The following is a 23,148-nucleotide window of genomic DNA, read 5'->3' on the forward strand; positions in this document are numbered from 1 at the left end:
CCTGTTCCGGCCTCTCCAGTATTTTGGATAATGTTGGCTCTGCCATCTGGGTCCTAGAAGAGCGTTAGGACTGCATGTTTCCTCCGGCTTGGCAGTGCACCGTATAGAAATGGTTGTCAGGCTAGTCACATCTGCAGCAAGTGCAGGGCACGTCTTCTTCAAGCCAGCATCAAGGCAAAGGTTCCACCGGATTTTGAGGCCAGTATTGTCATCTCCTCTCTCTAGGACTGGCTTAACAGCACAGCTGTCCCCAGGCCTTATGTACTCATCAGAAAAACAAGCTTTAAGCAGCACGACGGGGGGGGGGGGGGGGGGGGTTCCTTCGATATATATGCTGTTTCATCTGGGTACACCATTTGATTGAACAGTATGTGTATGCTACTGCTGAAAGAGTGCTGATTACACTCCTATAAAAGCGGAGTTCACTCACTTAAGATGGCCGCCACATTGAGACATTATGATGCAGTAGAGTGCACTATAATGGCAACACATCACAGAGGTCAGCGGTCATCTTTCTTTTCTTCCCTCACCACACAGGAGGGGATGCTGTATAAGGAATTCGTGCAAAATACCATGAACTGTAAACCCATTTTGTTAGCATAAAAGCAGTAGCAGCTGGCTTGTATTCATAGTGATGGGGTGGGAAAAATATGGGTGGTAATATAATTTTAAAAATGGCACTTACCTTAATGACATGCCACACGGCGTCCTCTTCGTCTATATTGAAAGCTCCAATGCGGGACCCAGGAAACTGCACTAACCAATCCTGGTGCTGCTGTCATGCTGCTAAAGAGCATTAGAGAAGCATCAGGATTGGAAGGAGCAGCCTTTTTCAGCGCTCTTAAGACAGCTGGGTTAGAGAAGTTTAAAGTGCTCATGTCTGGCTGGCCGTCGCAAGACGGCTGGTCAAAGGGACATGAGCACTTTAAACTAAAGCATCAGCATCAATGTCCTCGCCACGCCCTGACACTCGGTTCAGGATGGGGTGCTGAAAAGTAAAATGGTAATAAACCTTATTACCATTTTATTTTTCTGCTCTGGGGCATTTTTTAGTGGGGCGACGCTCCTCCGCTTCGTTAAACATAATACACGAATAAACCAGCATTCCTAATACATTACTTTCCTGACACCCCCGCTACCTTAAACCTCCCCACAATGTGAACAGTCTCCAAAAAACTCATCCTTACCCCACAAAACATCCTTGCTTTTTCTTCCATTCTGCCTCCTTCCCTTGAATTCTGCAATCTCTTGCCCACGTCCCATCAAACATCTTTCAAACTCGCAATGGGTGGATATACTTGTACCTGACTCAGCAGCCCCCCACCCGCTGCCTCATCCAACATTCTGTTGCACTACTCCTGCCCTATTCAATCAGTCAATCAATCGGGATTTATAAAGCCCGGCTAAAGCCCAATAGGGTATCCAGGTACTTGCAGTTTCTGGAGGCTTATTCGAACAACCAGGTCTTGAGAGCCATTTGTAATTCTGGAAGTGAGGTGATGGCTCGGAAGTGTGTGAGCAGGCTTTTCAAGTTTTTGCTGCGATGTGAGAGAAGGAGCGTCCTCCGCTTCTGCTTTAGTAGATCCGGGAAATATGGGAAAGTGAAAGGGAGGTAGAGCGTAGTCTTCTCGACGGGTGGTGGAGGTTGATGTACGTGGGTCCTTGGTTGTGTAGCAGGACCTCCTCCTGCCTTACTGTCCAGTTCTACATCTGTCCTACTGTCCTGTCCCACATGTCCTATTGGCCTGTCCTACACCTGTCCTACTGTCCTGTCCCACATGTCCTATTGTCCTGTCCTACACCTGTCCTACTGTCCTGTCCTGTCCTGCACCTGTCCCGTCCCACATGTCCTTTTGTCCTGTCCTACACCTGTCCTACTGTCCTGTCCCACATGTCCTATTGTCCTGTCTTACACCTGTCCTACTGTCCTGTCCTACACCTGTCCTACTGTCCTGTCCTATTGTCCTGTCCTGCACCTGTCCTACTGTCCTGTCCCACATGTCCTATTGTCCTGTCCCACACCTGTCCTTCTGTGGTATAACCTATCAAATTCCTATTCAGTCATAAAAACGTCTATGGCTATAACTGATACTCTTTCAACAAAAACACTTGATCTCCTTGGCTACATAACGGGTGGATCCAAACTTGCTCTATCTGCCCCCGGGTACTGGAGTCAGCAAAAGCCTGAACACCTGCCCCACAACCCTTAAACAGACGTGTCACCTAACCCCGCCCTCCCCATCCTTAACCTATCCCCATGTCCCTTGTCCCTGCGGACTGTGCCATTTACACAACGATACACAGGGGGAGACTGGCTTCGGCTCACCCCCTCACCCCAGGACCCCCATTGTGGGCTGCAGAGGGTGGGGCTCACCAACAGCGATTCCGTGCTGGTCCCCCCCATTGGCGGGCCGCACCCATCCTCTTCCTGCTCCTCTGCCGGGCAACCTTTCTGCACCCAGCAGAACCCACACGTTCAGCATCTGTCGGTCGTAAACAGCATAAACATCCGTCTTAGAACCACCAACAAGTTCTTTGAGAGATTTATTTGTTTTTAGTGTATTGCTTACAAAATCAAAACAAAGTTTGTCATATCCTGAAAAGAAACAAAAAAGTATTAAAATAATATTTTTTATGCAACATCTGGAAATAGTCCAGTTCCATCATTCAGCAGTATGTGGATCGGCGAGATGGGGGTCAGACTGCGTAAAGCGCCAAGAATATCGCCATCGTTCAGAACTGACGTCTTCTGCACAGTTCACCTGCTGCACAGTATACAGTTGTTTATTGGTGATTTCCTTAATAGCTGTTACAGTTACCTGACTGAGTGGCAATTATCTTTTCACTCTTAATGGGGTAAAAAGCTGATTCGGGGGAGTTGTAATCGGCATTCGGCGGAGTTGTAATCGGCATTCGGGGGAGTTGTAATCGGCATTCGGCGGAGTTGTAATCGGCATTTGGCGGAGTTGTAATCGGCATCCGGCGGAGTTGTAATCGGCATTCGGGGGAGTTGTAATCGGCATTCGGCAGAGTTGTAATCGGCATTCGGGGGAGTTGTAATCGGCATTCGGCGGAGTTGTAATCGGCATTCGGCGGAGTTGTAATCGGCATTCGGGGGAGTTGTAATCGGCATTCGGGGGAGTTGTAATCGGCATTCGGCGGAGTTGTAATCGGCATTCGGGGGAGTTGTAATCGGCATTCGGCGGAGTTGTAATCGGCATTCGGGGGAGTTGTAATCGGCATTCGGCGGAGTTGTAATCGGCATCCGGCGGAGTTGTAATCGGCAGGTTACACATACACACAACAGTGTCACTGGAATTCGATCCAGCTGGCCACACTCACAGGTGTCTCCTACTCGGGTACTAACGTACTTGGCGGGATTGTGGCAGGCCTGTGATGGACTGCTCACACAAGATCCCTATATGGCAGGTGCGTAAGCCATTTCATTTGTCTTGTAGGCTAATGTTTACAAGTCTTACTATGGAGGTTTTCGCTAACCAGGAACGATGGGACCTGTGATGAGTCTGACCCGTGGAGGAGAGGGCGGGATCAGCATTCGATCAGTCTGCACCTGGGTGTATGGAAATGATCCAATTACTTACTAGTAATCTTCATTACCTGGATTCGTAGTCCGCCTTGTCCCAGATGTATCAGAATGCGGCGACCCTGCCTCCAGGCAGAGCTCTAACACGCTCTGGGATTCCGATCCCACTTCTTGTGTCCTTCCTTTATTTCCACCCCTCCTCCTGTAGCTTACACAACCTCTAGTTGGAGGTTCAAGTACTGAAGGGAGGGAATGATTATGAATCACGGTAATGAACATTAGCCTCTCATCTCGCCCAGTCATAACTGAATGCATAGATTACTTACTGGTAATGTCATTACTCTGAGTCCAGACTTCCCAGTTCTGATCATTACATCCCTCCGTCCCACCTCAGGTACTTCATTCAAATGATTATGAAGGTTGGCATATTACAAGCTATTTCCAGGTAGGCCAGAGCCATATGTACCAGGAGGGAGGGTGGGGTTTGTGTTAAGTATAATTTTTACAGGAATTTGGGCTTAGAAAAGTGTCTGTGGAGGGATGAAGACCTCAGTTTGTAATGCGAGGAACAGGGAAGGGGACGAAAAGGTAATGAGGATATACCAAGCTTCATAAAAAAATATGCACCATACAAGTGATGCAATAAATCATATTTGTTCAGTAGACAATTGCTTCATTGCCGATTTTAATTACATTCATTACGATCGGCAAAATGTAGTTTATAGTGCTTTATGTGTGATGTGAGGACCGCGTGGCAGCCCTGCAAAGTTCCTGTAGGGACCACCACCTCCTTCACCCCAGGTTGCTGGTCCCACTCTTTGTGGATCACCCCTTCAATGATAGACAGAGGGGACTCATCCAGGACTTTGTATGACTGTGAGGTCGCCCGGCGAACCCACCTACTGATCGTCCGAGAAGTGGCCTTCTTGCCTTTGCTCGCTGTACCACGTGACACAAAGAGGGATTTAGAAACCCCGAATTCCTTTGTCCAGGCCAAATAGAGGGACAAAGTCCTCTGCGTCCAGGGAAGATGGAATTTCTGAATTATTGGCTGGCGCTAAGAAAGGCAATGTGATCTCCTGTGAAAGATGAAAAGCGGAGTTCACTTTGAGGATACATTTGGGTTCCCGTCTCAGAACTACCTTGCCTGGGAAGAACTACAAGTAGTGAAAGGTAAAAAAAACAATGCTCCCAAATCTCCTTGCCGAGGACATAGTGACCAGAATGCAGTCTTAACAGACAACCAATTTAAGTCTGCCTGTTCCAGAGGCTCAGAGGGGCGCTGTTGTAACCCATTAAGACTATCTGTTTGAATAGTTTTTTTTTACTGTAGTGCTTTTTAACCTAACGCCTCTCAGGAGATAGGGGAATATCTTTGCACAGCCTTCATCTCGCTTAAGAACCTTAATGGATGATCACTTTCCCTGAAATATATCACCTCCGGCTTTGTTGAAGTTCCGAACCCGCCATCCCATTTAGCGCGGGTGCACTTTCTGTATAATAGCGCCTTACTGAAACTCCTCCAGCTCGCTATATTGTGGTCAGGCTTGCAGTATAGCACCTAGGGCTGCAGCAGGGCGCACGCCGGAAATCACAATGGGGCAGTCATGCCACCAAATGGTGACAACGACGCACACACCAAAAAAGATGGAGAGAGTAAGAGGACAAAAAGAGAAGTATTCTGGACCCAACCACTAGATGGCAGAATAATGCAGCGCACATAAATCCAGGGAAATTCATCAAGCTGCAAAACTACACCTACAGGTAGCTAACAATTTCATCGTGAGCGTCCCCGTAATATTTTGCTTTTTGAAAAAAGCTAACCTGCGAACTATTTAACATTTCTCAAGAATAGGTTAAACAGCTCAAAGCCCAGGGAAGGTGGGTCTTGTTTTTGGGGGTGGGGGGAGGACAGTAGTGATGCAATGCATGGAGGGTTTCATTTGATATTGAAGAAACCGGGACACACTCTTTGTCTGTTTGGAGAGAAAGCAAATCTCTTTTTTTTCCTTAACTCAACGCCCTATGACAATGTGAATTCGGTGCAGTAGCTCTAGGTTGTACAGCCTCAGCAACATACACAACGAAAGATACCTCTATCAGGGAAGTGCTCCCTGAAAGCCAGACCTTTTGGCATTATCAGGGCTTGTTTCCATTGGGTTGAAGTTAGAGAATAATGGCAGTGTCTGGGTTGATTGACGGAATGGTGCTATGTGGAGGTTGTTTAGAGGAGTTTAGCTTATAGACCAGCAATACCTCTTCACTGCTACCAGGTAATACTGGGAGAGGTGTTCTGTATTCACATTCTGTGCATTACACTGCCATCTAGCGGTCCCACTTGGCGTTGTAAACTTCTAACTGGACTTTTCTTGCCACATAAACTGGAAATCAAAAGTAAAAGTTTCACATAAGCAAGCCGACGGCTGCCATGAGCGCGAAGCAGACACACAAAAGGAAACAGAAGTTCGCTCATAGTCAAACGAATCAGCAAAAGTGCAACTACCCACGTAACTGGCAAAAGTGCAAATATCCATGTAACAGGTTTGATGTCATGCAAAGCGCTCAACTACTGCCCAGTGAGATCGTGCTACCTATGAAATAAAGAGAAAAAGTAGTCCAGAAACCATATGGAAAACATGGAGCCTCTTATGTTTTCAGTAGTTGGCCGGTGCACTCATGGAGGGCTAAACACTGGAAAAGGCATAACGTATGCATGCCTTTCACTAATTAAATGACACGAATTTTAAAAGGCAAGCCCACAAACCAACCAAACTGATGGGTGCGATATAGGTGTGGTTAAAAGCCCATAGAGAGATTAGAAGAAAAACAGAGCATTTTGCGAGCTCGACCCTAAAAAGCATCTAAGTAAAACCTTTTAGGTTTTCGGCGCAGTTTGCATGACATGTGAGGACATCGACTTTCAATCAGTCGTGGCTGGTGACTGGGCAAAGTGGCGGGACGGGGGAATAAAACAAAAATGTAAAAAAATGTATTTAAAAAAAAAACGTACCTGAACCTTACCACTGCATTTCAGGCACAGGCTCCCAGCCTGCCCTGCGGCTAATCATGATGCTGCTCAGAGCAGCGTTATGATTGGCTGGATCACCCTGGCTGGGTGCTCCAACGCAGACTAGGAGCCTGGGCCTGCTCTCTCCAACCCGGGAACACAGTGCCGGGTTGTAGAGGGCCCTGTGCACATGTGTGTTTGGCCATCCCGAGGCGGCCGGACAAACATACATGCGCAATTGCTCAGTGCACTTCTCTCAGTGCTCCTCACCCCCTTGGCCCATCCCTTTAAAAATAAAACGATAATGAACATAGTTTATTTTCGTTTTATTTTTAAAGGTTTGCAGCTCCTGCTGCTGGCTGGGGTTCGGGGGCTGGACACGAAATACTTTGGCACCGAAGGATAACAGATGCAGCAAACCACTAAATTGCAGAATAAGGCATAACAGGTGAATCAATATAACCTCAAGCCGAGAAACAGTTGTTGCTGCAAAGTTACTTTTTCATTCCTCAGCACCTTTGGGCTTTGCTGACATAAACGTTTATAATTCTCTTGAAGGTTTGGCCTTGTTGGAGATATCAGATGTGAAGGCAATTTTTTTGTAGAATTTTCTTATATGCTTGGCACATTATACCTTATTTCCAGTTCTGAGCTGCTTGTCTCACCGGTATTGATTTTTTACTTTCATCGATGATGCAACATGTTTGATAGGGGAAGGGTAAAGAGTCAGTTGCTCGATTATATCTGGGGGTGCACTTTGACGCTGAATGTCACAGTGTCATCTGTAAACACGGGGGCCGTTCCTGCTTTAGGGCATTGGAGCGTTGACCCACTGATATTCTGCCCCCTCCCCCCCATTACATGGAAATTATATGCACTACATTTCTTTGAAATCAGTACAGCAGCAGCCATCATCATTCATATTAGCGCGACTCATGCGCGAGTCGCAACTTAGTCAGCCTTCCAGTTGTGTGTGCAGTGGTGACTCTGAAGGGGGTGGGTGGGGGCGGGGCCTCCATTTGATAGACACACAACATAGTAGCAGCCAGTGCATGGCATCTAGGCCACAAAGTGCGCATGTCGGGTTGGACGGTTGCCTTTCTCCGGCCAGCCTGACATGCACTAGATCTTCTCTCTACTGCACATCATGGAGTGGGGATTGCTCAAAACCACAGAGCCCCAGTCTCCTAATGAGCAGTGGATTGGCCCGCTCAAGCCAATCCTGGCACTGCTCGTATGCTGTGTTACCGCAAGGGAGCAGCGCCTGGATTGACTCAGCAACGCAGTTGCTGGGCCTAGTCAGTCTACGCCTTGGGTGCAGACTTGTGCACACGTCATTATGGGGTGGGAGGGTTTGTCCACAGAGCATGACCAGTCACTGCAATGGCTTATGTCAAACCGTGCAGTGATTGGCCATTTCTACCATTGCTGGGGTGCTCGGCCACCCTGTGTCTCCTTCCCCTCCTCTTGGCGCACCAGAGCCAGACGCACCACACCTTTGACCAAAATTTATGCTGCTGCCTCCTGTGGCATTGGAGGTGAGCGTCTTTCTGTGACCAATGACGAAGTTCCCAAGCGCTCCATCAAGTGGACATTCCATGGAACAGGCAGGCAACGCCACCACTTTGAACCCTACCCTGAGCAAAAGTAGGTGGCAGTATTTGGCTCAATATATTGTGTAACTGTGAAATAAATAATATATTGTTATTTATTCTGTATACAGCGGCAGCAAAGGTGACTTGGCGAGTGTTTAGTGGGGGAAGAGGGAGAAACAGGTATTCAGGTCTCTTTACCACGGACCGGCCCCTGGTCCCTTGATCCATCTACGACGGAGTAAACGTTGCTGCACATCACAAGCTCGCAGTGTTGCAGGGAAAGGTCAAGGACTTTGGAAGTGACTTGATTGGAGAGAAGCGCTACATAAACACTTCAAATAATTAAGTGACTGATGCTCACTGGGCTGATGCAAACATTTTGGGCATGCTAGGCAAAGGGCCATTTTACAGTTTCTTCCTTTGGCAAGGATCATTTGTGAAGCTTTTAGGTGCTACGATGTAACTCTAAATGTACATGCTCCCCAATGGGGCTGCCTAGCATCTTTCAGTGCTTAGAATGAGCCCTTCCCTTAATAGGCCTAAATTTGTCTTTGGCGCTAGATGACCTCACCCCTGCTCTCCACGATCTAATAATCTCCATACCAGAGTTCACTGCTACCAAGTTGGTAGCCATGGTTTTCCCCCAGAGCTGCAAGTAACTTCATTATAAAAATGTTAACTTCAAGGCACGTGCCAAAATAAAATGAGTAAAGTTAAGCAAGGTTTTAATCAGCCACTGTTCACGTATACCGTAGTTAGCAAGTGAACCAATGGATTTTAATCAAACCCTGATGGTTCGACTATGGAACTAACGTTGATTGCACCCTAAAATAATATGTATCCTGTGTTGAGTCCCACTGTCCACTCTGCTCTCGTATCGTGTGCTTTGCAGGCAGTGTTTTGGTTGTTAGCGCTTAGCGGTTGTAGGAAGTTGGCTCTGTATGTGCTATTTCAAAGTAAGGAATAGCATGCACAGAGTCCAAGGGTTCCCCTTAGAGGTAAGATAGTGGCAAAAAGAGATAATACTAATGCTCTATTTTGTGGTAGTGTGGTCGAGCAGTAGGCTTATCAAAGGAGTAGTGTTAAGCATTTGTTGTACATACACACAGGCAATAAATGAGAAACACACACTCAAAGACAATTCCAGGCCAATAGGTTTTTGTATAAAAAAATATATTTTCTTAGTATTTTTTAAGAACCACAGGTTCAAATTCTACATGTAATATCTAATTTGAAAGGTATTGCAGGTAAGTACTTTAGGAACTTTGAATAATCACAATAGCATATATACTTTTCACATAAAACACATATAGCTATTTTAAAAGTGGACACTGCAATTTTCACAGTTCCTGGGGGAGGTAAGTTAATGTTAGTTCTTGCAGGTAAGTAAACCACCTACGGGGTTCAAATTGGGGTCCAAGGTAGCCCACCGTTGGGGGTTCAGAGCAACCCCAAAGTTACTACACCAGCAGCTCAGGGCCGATCAGGTGCAGAGTTCAAAGTGGTGCCCAAAACACATAGGCTTCAATGGAGAAGGGGGTGCCCCGGTTCCAGTCTGCCAGCAGGTAAGTACCCGCGTCTTCGGAGGGCAGACCAGGGGGGTTTTGTAGGGCACCGGGAGGGACACAAGTCAGCACAGAAAGTACACCCTCAGCAGCACGGGGGCGGCCGGGTGCAGTGTGCCAACACGCGTCGGGTTTTCAATAGGTTTCAATGGGAGACCAAGGGGTCTCTTCAGCGATGCAGGCAGGCAAGGGGGGGGGCGCTCCTCGGGGTAGCCACCACCTGGGCAAGGGAGAGGGCCTCCTGGGGGTCACTCCTGCACTGGAGTTCCGATCCTTCAGGTCCTGGGGGCTGCGGGTGCAGGGTCTTTTCCAGGCGTCGGGATTTTGGATTCAGACAGTCGCGGTCAGGGGGAGGCTCGGGATTCCCTCTGCAGGCGTCGCTGTGGGGGCTCAGGGGGGGACAACTTTGGTTACTCACAGTCTTGGAGTCGCCGGGGGGTCCTCCCTGTAGCGTTGTTTCTCCACCAGTCGAGTCAGGGTCGCCGGGTGCAGTGTTGCAAGTCTCACGCTTCTGGCGGTGATTGCAGGGGTCTTTAAATCTGCTCCTCTGGAAACAAAGTTGCAGTCTTTGTTGAACAGGGCCGCTGTTCTCGGGAGTTTCTTGGTCTTTTTGAAGCAGGGCAGTCCTCTGAGGATTCAGAGGTCGCTGGTCCAGGGGAAAGCGTCGCTGGAGCAGTTTTCTTCTGAAGGAGGGAGACAGGCCGGTAGGGCTGGGGCCAAAGCATTTGGTGTCTCCGTCTTCTCTGCAGGGTTTTTCAGCTCAGCAGTCCTCTTCTTCTTAAGTTGCAGGAATCTGAGTTCCTAGGTTCTGGGGAGCCCCTAAATACTGAATTTAGGGGTGTGTTTAGGTCTGGGAGGGCAGTAGCCAATGGCTACTAGCCCTGAGGGTGGCTACACCCTCTTTGTGCCTCCTCCCAAGGGGAGGGGGTCACATTCCTATCCCTATTGGGGGAATCCTCCATCTGCAAGATGGAGGATTTCTAAAAGTCAGAGTCACTTCAGCTCAGGTTGCCTTAGGGGCTGTCCTAACTGGCCAGTGACTCCTCCTTGTTTTTCTCATTATCTCTCCTGGACTTGCTGCCAAAAGTGGGGGCTATGTCCAGGGGGCGGGCATCTCCACTAGCTGGAATGCCCTGGGGCTTTGTAACACGAAGCCTGAGCCTTTGAGGCTCACTGCTAGGTGTTACAGTTCCTGCACGGGGGAGGTGTGAAGCACCTCCACCCAGAGCAGGCTTTTGTTTCTGTCCCCAGAGAGCACAAAGGCCCTCACCACATGGGGTCAGAAACTCGTCTCTAAGCAGCAGGCTGGCACAGACCAGTCAGTCCTGCACTGAACAATTGGGTAAAATACAGGGGGCATCTCTAAGATGCCCTCTGCGTGCATTTTTTAATAAATCCAACACTGGCATCAGTGTGGGTTTATTATTCTGAGAAGTTTGATACCAGACTTCCCAGTATTCAGTGTAGCCATTATGGATCTGTGGAGTTTGTTTTTGACAGACTCCCAGACCATATACTCTTATGGCTACCCTGCACTTACAATGTCTAAGGTTTTGCTTAGCCACTGTAGGGGCATAGTGCTCATGCATATATGCCCTCACCTGTGGTATAGTGCACCCTGCCTTAGGGCTGTAAGGCCTGCTAGAGGGGTGACTTACCTATGCCACAGGCAGTGTGAGGTTGGCATGGCACCCTGAGGGGAGTGCCATGTCGACTTAGTCATTTTCTCCCCACCAGCACACACAAGCTGGAAAGCAGTGTGTCTGTGCTGAGTGCGGGGTCCCTAGGGTGGCATAAGATATGCTGCAGCCCTTAGAGACCTTCCCTGGCATCAGGGCCCTTGGTACCAGGGGTACCAGTTACAAGGGACTTACCTGGGTGCCAGGGTTGTGCCAATTGTGGAGACAATGATACATTTTAGGTGAAAGAACACTGGTGCTGGGGCCTGGTTAGCAGAGTCCCAGCACACTTCTCAGTCAAGTCAGCATCAGTATCAGGCAAAAAGTGGGGGGTAACTGCAACAGGGAGCCATTTCTTTACAGCGGTCCAGAGGGGTGTAGTTGGCAGTGTTCTATTACCTACTGGAATTACAAGTATTTCATCAACCCCAAGCCATCATGGAGTGTGCATTCCAAACGAGCATTTCCTTGAGGACTTCATTAGGCCTTACTATAGTTAGCGGGCACAAATAAATACACCCCCGTTCTAGGATGCATGACCTTGCCATTCTGATCATGCACCCCCTGTGCTTGCGCTGTGCACTTTTTTGAGAGGTGCACTGTCGCTCAAAGTGTGACGCATGATTTAGTGGAATCACCTACAGCTAACATCTGATCTCACCCTCCTTTTGCTCTATCGATTGAGAGTGTTTGCATTACTTTTAGTTAATGTTTAAGAGACAAGCTAGTGGCCAATATTTATTTTAAACTGTAACTCAGACTTGATAATGTAAATATATTGGCCTCTGAACTTAGCCAACATCATGTGTTTATCTGATTTTATGTACCTCTAAGTGGAATCAGCGTTTTGGTATTTCTCCAGTATAGGTACCCAGTGCTTAATTTGTAAATAAAAACGTACCGGTGCCCAAAGCTCTCCTTTGAAACCTGCGGCTGCTGCATTTAAATGTGTGAGCACTGAATGCTGCTGAGGCAGTAATCCTAAAGCTGTCTCTGGCCTCTATAATCCATCTACAGCCACTCCCTGCCCCTTCAGCTCACTCTTGCAGCTTTCTGCTTTCTCCCTTTGTGTTGCTATTTCGTTTTTCTCTTACTTCGCCTTTTCCCTGTGTGTCTTTTGCTCGCAGTAAATGCCTGATGCAGAAGACTGAGTGCCAGCCCGGCTCTCAAATATAAGTGCTGGTGCCCCTCACCGCAAACCACTAGTTCAAATTAAGCACTAAAGGTGCCACTCACACAAGTCCCAATGCGGCATTTCTTTTAAAATAATTAACGTTTTATGGGGTGGGTACAAGAATGCAGAAGCATTTAGTCTATGATGTTTATTTTCAGTCACATGCATAGAATATATACTGTTTTAAATGCGGTGCTGTTTCAGCGTGACAAAGACTTAAATGCCTGAAACGCCTCCTGTGCTGATCGCTGCCTGTACCAATAAAACAGGAATCAGCTTGCGTTTCCGACTGCACCATCAGTGATTAAAAAGAAGCCGGTATATATATATTTATACATATATATCAAATAATGAGCCAACGCCAGCAACTTTTACGCCCCACCACTTTCAAATGTCACCAGCCACCACGTGTAAACACCAGAACAGTAATGATGGTGGACTGGTGTGCAAGTCACATGAACCCACCATCCTGCTCTGTCTTCCTTGCAATTCACTGCCCTTCGGGAAGTCCCTGCTTCTGTAGATGGAGACACAATGCAGCTCAAATAGAGCGCTTTATGCCCCATCTCTAAATTTAACTTTCTTGGCACTTAGAGAAGGCTATGCAAAGTTGCTTACGTTGCTGTGCAGATAGGGAAATTTAACTCTGAAATTTTCCAAGAGAAGGAGATCTGTTTTTTTTTGGTGTTCTTCAAAAGCATTTGAGTTCCGCTGTCTCTTTTAGGTGGGTGGGTTGGTTCAACCACTTTTGAGTTACTGATAAGCATTACAACATCCTGGTAGCTCCGAATGGCTGAACTGATTCTGCCCCATCTCTTTTCAAATCCAAGGTTGAGTTGTATCTGATATCTGCACTGATGAAGAAGGCAACTAATTAGGTTTATGAAATATAAGATTTTATGCATTTGGTGTGTTGATCTAATGGAACTATTAACTGCTTGGTCTGCAGCATTTTAAGTTTCTCTTTTATTTCTCTTTTGTAGTTTCATGTGGTCCTTTGAGAAGATCCACCGCAGCATTGCTCATGTCTTCCAAGGCGAATTGGTTTCCAGTTTCGATGAGGAATTTCGGATACTCTTTGCCCAGTCAGAACCCTTGGTTCCTACGGATGGCGCACCCATTATAAAGCTAGATAACCCATTTGCGATGACACCTTATGGTGGACCCCGGCCGTTGTATCAAAGGAAGCTTCACATGATGTTCCCAAGAGATGATAGCTCCATGAACTCCCTTCCTGCATATGCAGAGAGGGTCGACCTGGACCGGCACTACCTGCAAGCTTTTCGGCGTGACGACATGCTGCGGCACACCATGGAGGGCAGCGTTATGCGGATGGATCAGAAGAAGATGGAGATGGAGCAGAGCAGAGCTTTTCTACGGACCCGACAGCTGGATGTGGAAGGCTTGAAGAGGCACAGCTTTGCAGAGGGCACCTACGAGAACTATTCTGCTGCAAAACAGTACAGCCGGCAGATGTTTGTCAACAACAACGACGAGTATCGATTCCAGTCTAGTCACTTCCAGAAAGAACAGTTCTACCAAGCTGAGCGCCATTTGGGCCCCACACGGCCACAGGGTCTATTTGAGAAAATCCGAGCTGGCCGTCAGGGTTTCCCAGAGCTGGACGAATATGGAAATGATCCGCGCTTCCAACAGGAGCCTCTGCCAGTTGAACCAAATTACGCACAGGAAGGTTACCCAATGAGACTCGATTACGTGCACTCTAGCTCTTCTCGAGAAGCTCAACTTGGCTCAGACAAGGTGAACCTTGGACCAGATGGTATACTGGGTTACAGGATGCAGAAGAGGCAAAATGTGGGCCAGAAGTACATGTGCCAGACCTCTCCAACTCAGAAGCAGAATCTGGAGCAAAGACAATTCTTACAAGACCAAGATGTGGAGAAGAAGCCTCAAGACAACAAGCAGGGTCTCAGGAACTGGAGAATTTCATCTTACATGAGTGCCTACCAGCCTGATGAAACAGAAGAGGGGCTCCAGATGGCAATAGAGCCAGAATATGACGACGATGCATTGGTTCCTATGGAGAAAGCAGTTCCTAGTAGTGAAACACTCGCCAAGTTTTCAGTGGATGACATTCCCCCCTACAAGACGTTCGGAGCAGCAGGGCCTATGGAGAGAGCAGTGAACCCTAGTGACAATCTGGCAAGGTACTCTGGATCTGTGATGCCAAAAGAAAGAGAATTGAACACTAGTGAAATACTGGCAAAGTACTCTGGAGGTATGGTGTCAATGGAGAGAACAATGAATACTAGTGAAGCCCTGGCGAAGTACTCCATTGACCCAATTCCACCATACCGACCTACCGGCATGTTCAACACCACAGCCTTGGAGACAGAAAAAGCAAAAGAGGTGGCCGTGGTGGAGAAAGACGGGGAGGAAACCTCAGTATCAAGGCACGACTCCTTTAGATCCAGAATGAACCCGATGATCCAAAGGAGCTCGAGGCTGAGGTCTTCTCTGATCTTTAGCTCTTCCAAAGTTGAACAGCATAGCTCAGCATCTGTCAAAGTACACCGCTTCCAGAAGGAGGAAACGGCCAGCGAGGTCACCAATGAAACCGAAGCCGGAATCATGTCCTCCAAAGTAGCACAAATTTTGGAGAAGTACAAATCCATCAGTAAAGACACAGAAAGCATGTCAGTGAGCCAAGGGGCGACAGTCTCCCGGGTTCAAGAAGAAGACTCCCCGGGCACACAGAGCCTCAGCACCGAAACCATGCAGTACAAAACCATTGAGTCCAAGGTGCTGGACACGAAGGAGTCCTTTAGCCGTACACTTCTGAATGCACAGTACAGCATGTCCTCAGTGAGCTCCCATACTACAGATCTTCCAAATGCAGACAAGCATGTAATTAACACGAGCAGCAGAGTTGAAAAGATTGCCTCTGAACTCTTCACCACAGACAACAGCAAACCTGCTCTCCCAGAGATTAGAGAAAGTCGGACCCCATTGGCAGAAATCGAGGAACCTCCAAAACAGTCCAATCTTGAGTTAAAGAAGCCACCCAGCAGACCAAATTCTGCATTGATTTTTGGTAATGCGCTGGAAAGTCTGTCAAGAAATCCAGATTCATCAAACGCTAGAAATAAGTCTGAAGAGGATAAGCAGGACCAGACGCCGATGGAGTTTTTGAGGCAAGGATCATTAAAGTTCAAACAGTTCTTGAATCAAAAAATTGATAAAAAAGCAGAAAAAGCAGAGGAAGAGTCGTCTTCTGATAACGCCAAGTTAGAAAAGCAAGGCTTGGCTTATAAGCGCCACTCAAAGGGAGATATTAAGGAGTCTATAGCAGTGACAGACAATGATAAGTTCCAAAAACCTGCATCACCACCACCTGCACCGACACCGGTGCCAGCACCAACACCAGCGTTAGTGCCAGCGCCAACTCCAACGCCAAAGACCAGCCAGTCTCCCCAAAGCCGATTTCCCTCTTCAGCATCCAATGTAATTTACAGCAGCAACCTGCGTGACGATACCAAGGTGATCCTGGAGCAAATCTCTGCCCACAGCCAGAAAAACCGTGCCGAGATGGCCAAACAAGCACAGCAGGCTCTCACGGCCAACAACGATGATGAGAAGTCCAAACTGACCAGCAGCAACAGTTCTCTGGACAAGCAGATGGAAGAGGCTCCTCCAAAGGAGGAGCCCCTCGCTAGAACTGACAGCTTTCTAAGTCGCAGTCGATTCATGAGGCCGCAAACATCGACAGAGGACCGGGACACCATCTTGAAGAAGATGGAAAGCATGCGCAAGGAGAAACGGGTCTACAGCAGGTTCGAGGTTTTCTGCAAGAAAGACGAGCAGCCAAACAATGGAGAATCTGATGGTGAGGCAGACAACAAAGAGAAGAGGCTTAGCAAATTTATGCCCAAGCTACTAGGCACCTTTAAAAACAAAAAATGATCTAAGCGACCTTGTCCATTGACAACGCCAGGGTCGTAACTATCTTATTGGATGATGGGAAGGGGGTGGGTTGGCTAGATATAATTGTATTTAGGTGCTTCTGTTGAAAAAGCCATAGTTACGACAGGCTTACTGAGGCTTGTCGAGTGCCGAACGGGCCAGTCAGGTAGCGCGGGCGCACAGCTTTTCACTGGAGGCCTACTTGAAGCATAATGCTATTTATGATATCGCATGATCACTTTTGATGTTTACGTCAAGTGACTTGGAAGGGAATATGTAAATGAACCTCAAGTGGCCACCTTCAAGAGAGACTGCCCACCAGGGCCTTGTTTGTATTCCATGAGCGTGAGGAACATATCTTCTAGGAAATGGGTAATCTTTCTGGGAAATCCACAAGTAATTGAAAACATATTTTGCCTTGTCCAAAACCCTTATCCCAAGCGCTTATCCCCTTGCCTTTCTGTGTCTGGGTTTGCGATTTTCCCCGTGTTTGCCACATTGCTGTGTTTTGCCACCAAGAGATGCTTAGGCTACCTTGCCTACCTCCATGATCATAATATGTGTTTTTTCTGAGAGAAGCTGTAATTTGTTCGCAATGGAAGAATTGAAGCTTCGCTGTAGATCCCAGAAGAATGTCCTCCATCACTCCTAGTCTGACATCTATCATGATGATGCTTTGCGGTACATACTTGTAGTCACCGGACAACCCCTGGTCACTCATGTCATAAGACGCAACACTATGCAATGCCTAGGTCTAGAAGATATTGTCCAATATGGAATTCATACATAGCATTAATCATTAACTGTATGAGATGTGCTGATGCAGACATTTGTAATGAACACCCAGTGAATCAATGGGACCGAAACGTCACCTAGAGCTGTTGAGCTAAATGCACTTACCAAGGTGTAGCGCTTTATGAAACTCAAAAATTAATATATAAAGATGGGTAGGTTCAATAGAGATGTATAATGTATTATCCTCATGTTAATTTTAAAACCGGACAGAAAGATTGAATTCAAGGATAGAAAGTGATGCAGAAACCAACGCAGTGGGTAACCCAGCGCCCTCTGATGCTCAGTCAGTCTTCATTGGGGCTATGCCATGGGATCTCACTTAATGCACTGAGTAAGGGCCAGGTTTACACCCAATTTGGGGGGTCGTGAGGTGGAAGGGGGCACAAAGCCTTCTGTCATTTGACTGGTGACTTGGCAGAAGCCTCATACTCAATAGATTGGGGTGGACAACTGTCGAGGGCCCCCTGAGACTCCCATATCTCATAGACATTCATTGACCTCGGGCTGAATTGGGGGCCCTAGAATAATGTGGGCCACCTGTACCGCAAGTTATGCGGGGGCCTGTGTTAAGCCCCTGCCCAGACCACAAACAATTAAGGCAGATTCATTTAGGAATAATTCTCAGGTGTCCTACAATGTTGCCAAAGCTAAACACAGTTCTTGCACTATCCCAGTCAACCGAGAGCCACAGCCTGACGCGCAGGAAGGATGTGACGGCGTTGCGACATGTTGTGCTTATGCAGGGCCACTGGAATTATGCGATAGGGGATGACCAAAATACGCTGCACGGTTGTCTAAATTATTTGGGAAGAACAGCCAAATGATCCGTCTAGGCAAAGCCCCTCCTCACTAGTAACAGTTTAACACTCAAACACAGAAATAGGTACTTGAAAGTTGACCAGTCAGCTTTAGAAAAAGGCCTTCCACTGCACAGTAACTTTTGATCCATTCGAGCTACAAGTTCTTTTTTTGTGCAAAATCTTCAAATTATGCAGCAGATGATGAATTATGAGGCAAATGCGCCAAATCCTTAATAATGCGTAAAACGACACAGCCACATAATTGCATGAATCCAGTGGTCTCGGCTGTATGGGGTTCGTGCCAGTTTCAGGATTCTCTTTGATGACAACAGGTTAGAGTTGTATAAAATCCTATAGGATTTGGTAATAGGGGACGAGAGTCTTCAACAAATACAGTCAAGCATATGTTGCCCATCTCCTGTCTGAAGGTGTCCCATCAAAGAAAAATAAGTACCACGTGGAAATATGTACAGTGCTGTGTGCAAATCCAACATTGCAGAGCCCTACATACAAATGCACAGTGCACTGCAGCATATGTAAATGCACAGTGCAAGGTCCAACCTGCCGATCCATAAAATATCTCTGTTTTTGGAGCCCACCATCGGTTTTTCAAAGAAAGCGCAGTCGTTTGCGAAGGCAGCATCTGTGAAACTGCCTTGAGTATGTAGGCACTAGCCTCTGGTGAGAAACCAACGCTCCCATGCATTCCTATAAGGCAGTTTGAATGCACTACCAACTTCTACCATCAATGGATTCCATTTTTCTAGGAAATGAGCAGTGGGTGTGTAGATGCCCCGTCTGGGAGCTCAGTGAACTAATGCAGGGACCAGTGTTTGACCCGCATGGTGGATTCTGGTGGATCCATTGTCATCCATTCAAGGTTAATAACATGAGACCCACCAAGATGGATCACAGTAGACGTCTGCTGTCTCTCAGTAGCTCTCACGATGGGAATCTTGGAGCTATTGAGAGATAAAAGAGAAAGGCGACTGTTATGGTGGGCTGAAGAAGAGATGACTTGCCAGTCCTTGGGGAACGGTAGCCGCTGTTCTCTACTCCCGCCATGGACCAGCTGTTTGTTGGGAAGTGCTCGCCCAGTGAGGTTGGCGGAAAGGCGCCTGGCCAGCTGGTTGGATCTTGGACACTCGTCCTACTGGTTTGGTAGATGAAACCGACGCCCAAGAGCATATATTGAATTTTTTACCATCTTGGTAGCCAAGCAGAATCTCCAACTCCAGTAAATTTAACAGGTTGCTGATTTTCTTCACCCAGTGGGTATATTCTTGTAAGACCAGCTTCCAAAATGTAGCCTCCAAATCTTTGTCTTTCACAACCCAAGGACGCCCAAACAAGAGACGTACTGTGGCCTTCTCGGATAACCTGTTTTACTGTTGAAAAACAGGGAGGCTCGGCCAGCTGTGCCATCGGAGAGATGGGTGCGACATTTATTAAATCCTGGACAACATCCCTGCCTCCCAGGTAAATGCAATCTGCGTGTCCATCAATACAAATTACCCACACTCTGGGAGAAACTGGAAGGAAAAATCTACATTTTAAGAGTGTGTGCCCCTTTATTCTTCTGGGGCCTGCTGTTTAAGAGAACGTGCCAGCTACCATCTTTGCTTGGGGTTGTCACGTTTTATTTGCCCAAGCCACATCAAACATCCTACGAGCTCTTGTGGGCCAGTGATTTCCTTCATCTGAACATTGCAGCCCAAGGTCCTGACTGGTGGCTTAAACATGAAAGCATTCCACAGTGCAGAAAGATCTTTTGTAAACATATGCACTGCATAATTCTCTAGCTTCTTCGGGGGCACAAGGATTGAGATTAGAACAGTAATTTAATCCAATCCTATTTTAAACAGAAAATGAGTTTGGATTGATTTAGGCATGAAATCCGGCTCAATATTTTTGTAGTGAGATGCTCATGTAAGGTGAAGGTATTGGCAGTCTATATTTGTGAGTGGATGCATTTTTGTAAATATATATTTGCAGGTTATCTTTTCATGGAGGAGCTAAAAGAAAAAGAAAAAGAAAAGGGCTGCTTCACAGACATTTGGGCATCAAACCAGGAAAGAGGTATGCAATACAGGAGGGTCAAAAAACTCAAAAGAAGTGAACATTTAGCAAGCTTCTCCAGACAGTAACTGACCTATGCCCGACCTCCTGACCCCAAACACATTTCTTTCTGGCAGCCAAATTCAGGATGATGTCCAAAGGGGACATTGAAGTGGCTACTATCTGTAGTAGACAATCCCATCCTGCTAAAAGGAGAGGGCCAAGGTGCTTCCTCTTTACAGGTGTAGAGGTTCATGAGTGGGAGCCAGTGTTAGCAGATGCCAACCCTTGCTTGCCCTTGTCACAACCCTCGCTACCCTTTGACTCAGGTGGCCTGACAGCTGCTGCAAGAACAGAAAGTAAACAGAGTTGTCAATTCTTTAATGCACAGTTTTTGCTCCTTCCATAGCACCTCAGCAGCAAACATGAGACTCTTAAGTGATCAAGGATGGACAAGGGGCCAAAGTTGTCTTTGATTTGGTAGTCAAAATGTGCATGTTGTCACATCCCTATAGCTCTAATGTACTCTGTTTACAAGACCACATATGGTGTGCAATGTGAAATGTTGGCCCTCTCGCAGACTATTTTTTAATTTTGTTCAACAGTCTCCTAAATGCAGATTCTTCCCACTTGATTCACGAAGCGCTATCTTTTTGTTGGCATAAAAGGCGTGCCCTCTTAATTCTCCATGTGGACTTGAGTTGACATCACTCCTTCTCCGGGGTGTTTCTTGGTCAGGCTGCAGAGAACCTCCATTACCAGAGCGCCTACAAGAGCCTGCTATGAGTATATCTTTACCAGTCCTAGTTGCTCGCATGTTTGTAGCAAGTACACATTTTGTTTTATAGATCACTTACCTGAGCTGAAATGCCAAGCACAGTTTGCTCATCCCTAAAGGTAAACTAGCCTGTCCCCTACGATACTAAGTAAAAAAAAAAGCAAAATAATTAAAAAAGGGTTTGGGGAGGGCATGATGGTTGCATGGTTCACTTAAGGCACCATTCGCAAGTAACTGGTCCAAGGAGGCACCTCATGCAAAGCGTTTACTCAGAAACAATCAGATATTTTAATAATGACATTAAGTGCTCTGTAGCATTCTTGAGAAGGTCTTTTAAATCCAGAATCCCTCTCCAGACATCATCAGGGATACTTGGGTGGGTAGGGCCTTGAGGTGACTGCCACTAGGACTGCAAATACACCAGGCTTCTGTAAACCTCAGAATGATGGTTCCGAACCCAGCACTGGTGCCAAAGCCCAGAATTGAGTCCTCTGTGAGTAATTTCTGCCATAATGGATTGTACTGGGTATATTGTTTGTCGGTTTTATTTACTGAGGAGTCCTGGCAGGCTTAAGGGATATTGTGTTGGGAGAATTCCCTAGGTAAGAATGCAGTTTATAAGTAAATAGGCACATAGGGCCATATGTACGAACACTTTTTGCCATAGACACAGAATGGGTACAAACCTTTGCTACATCTGGCCCATACTGTGTTGGAGGGGGAGGACAGTTCAGCCACTACAATGCTGTCGTATTAACACTGGTTTCTTGCAGGAGAGTTGCCTGTGAAAGGAACTGACATCAGTGGGGGTGGAGTTAAAAAGGAGTAGTTCATATAGGGTTGGGTAGCAAGAGATTACTTACAGCATCTGTTGAGCGAGAGTCACATGTGCCCTCTTGAAAACCGATCAGAGAAGACATTTTAAGGGATTAAACATGAAACACACACCACTTTCGTAAAATGATGAAGCGTCATGTGACGTTTCGGAAAACATCTAAAAGTGAAAGTAAAAATAGCGTTTCGGTCCACAATGTCCTTCCTTGGCCTTCAGCAGGATTGAATTAAGTTCCTGCGGGCTTGAACCATATTCCTGTTTAAAGTGCTTGCTGCCGCCAGTTCATGCGTATTTTGTTGATGTTGATAGGCCCATTGAACTCTGTCAAGCCTATAATCTTGATAATCACAAGTTACTCCTGTCATTTTGCCTTCCTAGAGCACGATTGACCAATTTTCACTGTCAGCATATAAGTAGAATCATTGGGGTTGAAGAAGTGGCATTACACATGATCCCCAGAGGACCTTTGACTCTAATGAGGGAACAACAAAAAATGACATTACACAGCCCATGACCTGGGTTAAATAGCTGGATAAAATGTCCCCAAATAAGTTTAAAACTGTCCAATGAGTTCAAGCCTTTGAATTAGCTAGTAAAGGGCAGGTTTAAGAATAATAAAGGGCCCACAGCTGCAGCCTGTAGTGAACCCTAAATGACCCAGTTGGCATCAGTTCATGCGCCACAAACGGCTCGGCTGCGAGTTCCAGGCTAGATTGTGTGTGATGGAAGTGTGCACAGAAGCGCTAATATAAGTTGACCCCGCCTCTTCTTCAGACTCTGGACACTGATTTTTCTGACATTGTAAGACAGGAGTCACTAGAAAGTTTTTAAGAGGCCGTGTTCACCCATGCCTAGATGAATTCCCGTTTAAAGGTGTGTAGAAGTTCTACTGTTAGACAGAGTCCCCTGGTAAGATAGGCGCACACTTAGAAGGGTAGGTAGGTAAGCAGATGGCTATGTAGGTAGATGTATTGATAAATACCAATGGATAGATATATTGTAGGTGAAAATGAGTGTTTAGGTAACCAGACTGCAGAAGAAGGAAAGTTAGAAATAAGTTTGATTTCATCACGGAGGACCTTGTGATTGGTTTCATGATTCCATGGGCTTTGGCCACCTGAAAGGGGGTATGAAATGGGAAGACTTTACATTTAAATGTAACTCAAGAACATGTTTTGGATTCAGGCAGAAGAGCCATTGACATGGATTGGAGCACATGGGAGGAGGTCTTTGCGTCGCAGTGAAGTAGTTTGGGGAAGCAGTAGTCTTGGACGTGCACTGGGGCCAGATGGACATGACAAGGCACAGGCTTGCTGGAGGTTTGGGTAAGGGAAGGCTTTCCAAACTTTCAAGTGGTAAGAGAGGATATCCCAAACTTTCAAGTGACACCAATC

General features: G+C 46.8%; 1 protein-coding gene across 2 annotated transcripts in view; it reads left to right on the plus strand.

Annotated features, from left to right (window-relative positions):
- The window catches only part of FAM83H (family with sequence similarity 83 member H), a 170,007-nt gene that overhangs the window by 145,805 nt on the left and 1,054 nt on the right, over window positions 1–23,148 (plus strand). Inside the window, exon 5 of one of the 2 annotated variants that reach the window (XM_069220934.1) lies at window positions 13,548–16,411. In XM_069220934.1, the coding sequence (XP_069077035.1) occupies window positions 13,548–16,411 (2,864 nt within the window). Of the gene's footprint in view, window positions 1–13,547; window positions 16,632–23,148 lie in introns of those variants that run through there. The other variant, XM_069220933.1, reaches the window with a different exon arrangement.

Source organism: Pleurodeles waltl, chromosome 2_2 (assembly GCF_031143425.1).
Source record: "Pleurodeles waltl isolate 20211129_DDA chromosome 2_2, aPleWal1.hap1.20221129, whole genome shotgun sequence".
Lineage (NCBI taxonomy): Eukaryota > Metazoa > Chordata > Amphibia > Caudata > Salamandridae > Pleurodeles > Pleurodeles waltl.